The sequence below is a fragment of the Pieris brassicae genome, chromosome 7, assembly GCF_905147105.1.
Source record: "Pieris brassicae chromosome 7, ilPieBrab1.1, whole genome shotgun sequence".
NCBI classification, from domain to species: Eukaryota; Metazoa; Arthropoda; class Insecta; order Lepidoptera; family Pieridae; genus Pieris; species Pieris brassicae.
In genome coordinates, this window is record NC_059671.1 from 11125278 (window position 1) to 11132905 (window position 7628).

Below are 7628 nucleotides of genomic sequence, written 5' to 3' on the forward strand. Positions count from 1 at the left end.
AGTTATTAATACAAAAACAAAAAAGAACAAACTAAACACATGAATCACTTTAAGATCAGTCACGTCAGTTAGTAGTTAGTAAGATAGTTAGGGATACGATGTGGACTGGTAATGTTTGTACAGAAGAAATTTAAAGGAAGATAGAGAAGGAGCTAAACGAATAGGGACGGGAAGTGAATTCCATAGCCTAACTGCAGAGACCTTAAAGGATTCGCCAAGAAAGGAGAAGTACAATTTGTAAGTTAGCGTGTTGTTCTATTTCTTAATAACATTGAGAAAGTCTTTTTGTTCGTATAGAAGCCGATCTCAAAAAAAAAAACATATATATATAAGGTAGTAATTGGATTTCAGTGATTTTGTTTTTGGCCGGATGCCTAGAACAACTGTTGAGACTTTGACTCCTATTGAAAAGGCTTCAGCAAGCTTAACATTATAGGGTCCTTTTACCCAATGTTATCCAAACGTAAATGCAAAATTATCTATAGTTATTACTACTTTATTACTTGTAAATAAAAAATAAATAAATTTCATTAACATATTAACATCATAGTTTAAAAGTTATGACTTTTAACTAAACTGTACATAAGGTATAACTAAATTGTAAACTACATATTTAGAAATGTCCTTATTCGTTCACGAAAACATAAATAGTTTTTATTATAATAATTCAATGGGAATGGGACACACGGGGAGAAATAATTTATAATAGTTATAATAATTTACAAAAAAAATTAAGAGATCTTCCTTCTATAATTTTAAGAATGGACTTAATGTACTACTTTTGGAATAAATATACTATTCTGCTAATCATTATTTGCGTGAAACCTTATAATTAATTATAAGTTGATGATGTTATATAAAATTGAATTAAATATAGAATTTACTCGTAATGTAATCCTAAAGGTAACTTTAAATACATTTTAAGAGAAATTTGCACGCCATGTGTTGCAGAATATACGAACATTAGATTGCACCGCCATATCATTTTTCTTCCATATTCTTGCAAATAAATTATTATTACTATACTTTCACATTTATAATATTAACATGTAATTATTCAACTTAAGAAAAAGATTGCATGAAATCAAACCGGTTAGTATATGTATACTACACAGATGCTACTTTATGATTTTATAAATAGATAACAATTGTTACTACGATTATTTTTATTGACGAAAAAGCTCGTCCTTGTAATTTTTGCAAGCATATATATATTTATAAAATTATACACAGACATCATTATCGAAGTAGTTTTTAGAGTTTGTTTAGTAGCTAGTTAGCTTTATATCTATATATATAAAAATGAATTGATATTTCTCTTGGTCACTGCAGCACGCGTGAACAGCTCGACCGATTTCACTAATTCTTTTTTTTAATTTAAACAATCAGAGTTAATCGCTCTAGTTGATACATTATCAATATCGAAAGGTGGTACAAACTATGAAATTAGGAAAATCATTTCATAAAAAACATATCACGAAAAATAGATTTAACAACGATATTGCTGTTATAAGTACGAAAATGGCCATCGAATTCAATAACCACAAAACAATATATCACGACTGGATTTTCGTGTATACTAAGCGGCTGGGTAACTTTTGAGTAAACAGAAACGGAGATATCAGTCAGTCAGTCAAATAATGGCAGCCTCTTATACTCTTAGATCAGCGCAGTAAACACAATATGTATTATTACTTATAGTATAATACTTTTTATTATACCTGATAATTGAAAACGAATACCTTATGAAAATTAATTATTACTAAGCAATTAACATAAAAAATACTAAAAGATATCCTAACCTACAATTGTTATTTGACATTGAAACTATAACGTCGGCGTATTTTAATTAAGAATTTGCATATTTCACAATGTTAGTTTAATTAATATTAATAACAAAAAACGCCTTTTATTCACATAATAATCAATTTAAATATATATCATAAACTTCACATCCCTTTGCAAGGGGCAAACGCCTCCCCCACTCTTCTCCATTCGCTTTCATTGCGCGCGATGCCTTACCAAATATTGTCCATCATGTTTGTGAATATGTCATCCCACCGCTTATGTAATCGTCTACCACGCTTTCCGAAACGTTGGACATCATTCTGTCAGATTACTGGACCATTTCTCCATACTATCTCATATAACCGGCCCAGTCCACGTTCACTTCAGCTTCTATATGGATATCCGCTATATCCATAGATAGTATGTATTGAAAAAGTGCCTATTTATATTATTATATTGTCCTTCATAAAAATATTTCGTTAAATATTCTTCTTGAAATCTATATATATATATATATAAAATATATGTATACCTATATTCTTTGTTAAAAGTATTTGACATAATTTATATATATATATATTTTGTTTTGGATTTTCAAGCACATATTAAGCGCTTCGGACGAAGACAACTAGCCGATGATGAAAAGAGCAAATATCCTTTGGCTGTTGAAGTCATTGATCGCGGTAATTATTATGTAGACTATATTTATTGTAGTTGCGATTCAATTCCCGAAGCTGTGGAAGTATCCTCTCAACTCATTAAAATATTTTCAGCTGGTGGGTTTGATCTTTTAACAATCATTTGCATCCGCAAGCAGTTCATTTAGACGTAAATGAGTATCATAAAGATTTAGGTGTGAAATGGGATTTAAAAATCAGATAACTTCTCGTTCGAAGGAAGCGCTAAGCAACTAAGCGTTCTAATAAAGGAACTTTGGCTTTTAAAACAGGACTGCGATGAGATTGCTCCTTCTCATACCTATATTATTAAACACGGAAGAAATTCTATAGTGATCTACCCTTCATATCTAATCAACAAATACGACGTCACGTAGGCGTAACTCATACTTCTTCATCCAGACTGTTGGCATTTTATGATGCCAGCGAAAAGGCCTATGATACCGCAATGTGTACAATCTGATGGAAAAAATATTTAAAATATGTAAATAATTGTATAGTAATTCTTAAAAATTTATTTTAAGAATCCCCGTGTTCTAATCGCTGCACAACTTATTTCGCATGGTTTAGGGCCATACCTGACTGAGATGCCAAGGCGACGTGGCTAGCGACGTTAAGCAGTCTCTCTTAGGCAGTTTTAAATGTGGATCAATGGCCGCTCAAACCATTCATTACCTTTACCGAGATGATGAAATACTAGAAATTGTTGAAAGATTTTTTGATTGGTCACGTTGTTTACGTGTATGTACCTATTAGGTAAAATTTTACTGCGTGCTGTTCAAAAAGCACTTACATTATTTAACCCAATCTCTTCCACTTAAAAAATCGTACCCCGTTGGTACATAAACTTAGCCCATTTATTGTTAATGATTTAATTCGAATCGGCAGTCATCTTTCTAACGCCGACCTAACATTTGATCATAAGCACCCCATTCATTTACCTTATACAGATCATGTAGTGAATTTAATTATAGATTGGATGCACAGAAAGTCATGTCATGTTGGACCTAAACATTTAATTTAGACAAAGATTTTAGATTTTATCCGCAAGATCAAAGGTTTATCGATGTATGTTAATACATGTTAACTGTTTTAATTTGCACCTGAGGGCTGCAACAGCGCCAATAACAGCTGACTTACCAAAGTGTAGAGTAACAATTTCTAAACCTTTTACTCATGTTGGACCTTTATTGTACAGGGTGGCCAAAAAGTCGTCGATAAAACGCAACTAGATGGGGTCATCAGCAGATCAACTGAGTTATAAATTATTTTGCGTTTTCATAAGAAAATTTACTTTTTTACTAATTCTTATAAAAATTCGAAAAAATCCACATCCTCAATACTGAAAAAATGGTTTTAATAAAACAAAATAGAAAATTTTACAATAAATGCTTAAAATTCCTCCCTCTGACCATAACACATAATCTGCACTGTCTAATAAAATTCCTGTTATTTCACAATCGTTGTTTTGATTTTCGTCCTAGAAAGATATTAGAGCCACACATGGCCATGTGTTAAACCTTTTCAGAATCCCTATTAATTGTGCCAAAACTTGTAATACTTAGTCTCTTTTCGGTACAGTATTTATATGGATATGGAAATTGACTGCAAATTCGCTGTAATTTTCTCTGCCGCGTAACTTCGGTACATTGACAATGTAAATTGCCACCATTTTAAGCTTGCTGCATGCATTCCAAAAAAGACTGAGTGCCTAGGCTAGCTAATCACACAATAACTTGATAAATTTCGCAATAATAAGTCAAAGAATCTTAAAGGCCATAAATCTGGGCCCATAACTTTATGACACAATGTGCGTGCTTATTTGGCTCGAACTAACTGATTTATCGAAAGACAAAACTTAATTACTACATGTGACTTACATACTTAACGCACTAGGCAGCGCTAGGTATACTACTTTCCTAATATTTTAATTCCTAATGGAGGAAATGAAGTACTCTTTCAAAGAGCAAAATGAAGAACTTGCTGAAAAATTCACGAAAAGATTCTTAATAAATGACAATAACCAAATATTTCCTCCAAATGTATACTATACTACAGGAGACCATCCTAAAGATGTCATCTTGAAAAGAGAGGACCTAAACAAAAAAAGAACCGAAAGAGAATAGTAGAAAAATCGCCTTTATAAGCTGATTGGAAAAGAGAAGGGATCGTCAGACTCTGAAAGTTCCGTTAAAAGTTCAATAAAGAATTTATTTACGATGTGAACTTGTCTAAAACAGAAGAATGTTTTAATCGAACACCTTAATGTTATATCAATATTTGTAAAAATATAAAAGCCTATATTGGGTTTGATAGCAGATCATTTATTATCAGTTGAAGGATAGTTGACATTCAATAATTTGAAAAGGTCTTTTGTGTCTTTCTTAATCCAGTGACTTTTTTTTATACCCAACTTCTGAACAGGCAACACAAGCAGAAACTTTGAACTTTTGGTGCTCTGAATTTATCACACATATAATTTTAGGATACCTACTTATAAAAATACTAATATTTTACAGAAAATATGAAACTTAAGCATCGACATTCATGTTAATTTTTCTTTCGTCATTTTATGTCTCCAGGAGACAAGGCATGATCAAAAATGCATCAAATTGGGTCTGAGATAAAAATTATACTGTTATTGCTTCGTACAAAAAGGTTTATCTCAGTTCAAGTATTTATCAGATGCTAGGTTCATTTTTAAAACAGCAAAAATTCAAGAATACAGATTTCATCAATACACATTAATTTCTTGGGCATTCGAAAAAAGCGAATGTACCATCTATTGGTTGTTTTGTGCCTACATTTTCTTCGCCATCTTCTGTTACTACAATAAATATTATTTTTGATTAAAAAATTCGTGGCATATCCACTTCTTATGAATTATACAAATTCTGTAATAGAGAACGCCTAAGTTTATAGTTTCAATGTCAAATAACAATAAAGTGGCTTAAATAATTTTAAAGTATTTTTTATGTTAATTACCATAATAATTAATTTTGATAAGTTTTCGTTTTCTATTATCAGGTAAAATTAGTTATTGTACTATTACTAAAAAAATAATTACATGGTCTATATAAAAAGAAATGTTAATATATGGATATGTGTATTCACTACAGAAGTATCATTGATGATGGGCGTCTCAAAGATATCCTTTATTCTACTGTTAGTAGCATTGAGCGTTCAGGGTAAGTTTTTTTATTTCCTAATTAATTATATCCTTTTCTTGTTTATTTACTTATTAGGAACAGTGCCGTTTATTGTAGGCGATGCTGAAGGTTTTGCCCCTAAGACTAGAGGGGAAGAGCCCGAGACTCGAGTGGTGGGTGGCAAAGACGCACCCCAAGGGCTTGTGAAGCATCAAGTCGCTCTTAAAACAAAAGGCCACCGGTTTTTCTGCGGTGCTGCAGTCATTGATTGATTGCGGTGATGATGGGCGTCTCAAAGACATCTTTTATTCTACTGTTAGTAGCATGGAGCGTTCAGGGTAAGTTTTTGTTATTTCCTAATTAATTATATCCTTTTCTTGTTTATTTACTAATTAAGAACAGTGCCGTTCATTGTAGGCGATGCTGAAGGTCTCGCCTCTAAGACTGGAGGGCAAGACCCCAAGACCCGAGTTGTGGGTGGCAAAGACGCACCCGAAGGCCTTGCGCCACATCAAGCCGCTCTAAAAACAAAAGAAAACTTCTTTTTCTGCGGTGCTGCTATCATTTCGGACAGATGGATACTGACAGCTGCCCATTGTGTTAAAAAGTATTATTATATAAGTAATAAGACATATTGTGTTTAAAGCGCTGATCTATGAGTATAAAAGGCTGCCGTGTTTTGTCTGATTATTTGAAATTACATATTTAATAAAGATTTTTTTTCAGTTATAAACCATCACAAATTATCGCTCTAGTTGGTACATTATCGTTATCGAAAGGTGGTACAAAGTATGAAGTAAGCAAAGTCATTGCTCATAAAGATCATAACAAACCACATAGATTCCGCAACGATATTGCCCTTATAAGTACGAAAAAGGCCATCGAATTCAATAAAAACGTTCAGCCCCTGCCATTACCCAAGAACGATATGACGACTGGATTGTCGTGCATACTCAGCGGCTGGGGTTACCTTGTGCGTAAACAATTTTGCGGAGATACATATTTATGAAAATTTATATTATATAAACAATTGTTAATGACGAACTTATGTTTTTAAATCAAAATTGAGATATTATGTGATTTGTATTATTTTAGAGCGCTAATGGGAGATTGCCAGACAAATTACAATATCTGTATGTGAATACTTTGAGTAGTGAGGATTGCAGTAAGTACTTTAAAGGTCGCAAGGACACCATTATAGGTTCCAGCCAGATGTGTACCCTTAACAAACGTGGAGAAGGAACATGCCAAGTGAGTATACATTTCAAGAGTGCATCCGATTTCTGGTCATGGGCACGAAGCATTCAGAGCTGAATCATTTTATCACTAATCTGTATCAACGCTATATAGCCTAGGGGTGCAAATATAGCTTACTGTTTTTGATTTTCGTGGCAGACAATTTATAATTTTTATGAATTACGGATAACATTCGAATAATACAACAAATCCACGCGCAATGTATAATATTTGTAATTGTATAATGCAAATAAAATTTTCAGGGTGATTCAGGCGGAAGCTTAGTGTGCAACGGCACCTCAGCCGGCGTCGTGTCCTTCAACGCTCCCTGCGCTAAAAATAGCCCTGATGGGTACGCTAATACGTTCCAGTACATTTCCTGGATAAAAGAAAATACTAAATCACCCTAAGCAGTGTCAATTATAAATTTCGTTGCAAAAATACGTTTTTTATTTATACAATTTATAATCCATAAATTGCATATTTTCGAACACCAAGAAGCATTAAGTGTAATATAGGGGCACACTGACGAAGACAAAAAAAACATATGATATCTGTTCACGCCATCCAGTTACCTATAGTCCTCTCTGTACACATTTTCTGTCCTTACCGCACCAATTTCCTAAACACCACTCTGTCTCTTTTACTATCTTCAAGTGTAGCAGGAGGGGACCATTACACAGGCTCCCGCGCCTTAGAGAAGACTAAACCGCCGACGCGAGGTCACGCGTGTGCTACCGCTTGCGCTTCGTTTACTTACGCTTCTGCTTTTTTTGTG

The 7628-nt window shown here is 33.2% G+C and overlaps 1 protein-coding gene across 4 annotated transcripts; it reads left to right on the forward strand.

Moving 5' to 3' along the window:
• The first annotated feature begins 5578 nt into the window (after window positions 1–5578).
• On the forward strand, window positions 5579–7278 carry LOC123711898 (chymotrypsin-2-like). Of its 4 annotated transcripts, none has more exons than XM_045664753.1 (6): window positions 5579–5653; window positions 5717–5952; window positions 6017–6221; window positions 6341–6587; window positions 6710–6865; window positions 7114–7278. In XM_045664753.1, exons 2-6 carry the CDS (start codon window positions 5895–5897, stop codon window positions 7258–7260), a joined length of 813 nt encoding a protein of 270 aa, XP_045520709.1. In that variant the 5' UTR covers window positions 5579–5653; window positions 5717–5894; the 3' UTR covers window positions 7261–7278. The 4 variants fall into 4 exon arrangements, with proteins under 4 accessions (XP_045520709.1, XP_045520711.1, XP_045520707.1 ...); XM_045664755.1 differs by having other exon boundaries at window positions 6032–6221; XM_045664751.1 differs by having other exon boundaries at window positions 5732–5952.
• The last annotated feature ends 350 nt before the right edge of the window (window positions 7279–7628 follow it).

Coding starts and splice junctions, on each gene's coding strand:
- LOC123711898 (XM_045664753.1), top strand. CDS start 5,895: ATGATGGGCGTCTCAAAGACATCTTTTATTCTACTGTTAGTAGCATGG. Junction 5,953..6,016: donor AGTAGCATGGAGCGTTCAGG/GTAAGTTTTTGT, acceptor AATTAAGAACAG/TGCCGTTCATTGTAGGCGAT. Junction 6,866..7,113: donor GTGGAGAAGGAACATGCCAA/GTGAGTATACAT, acceptor TAAAATTTTCAG/GGTGATTCAGGCGGAAGCTT.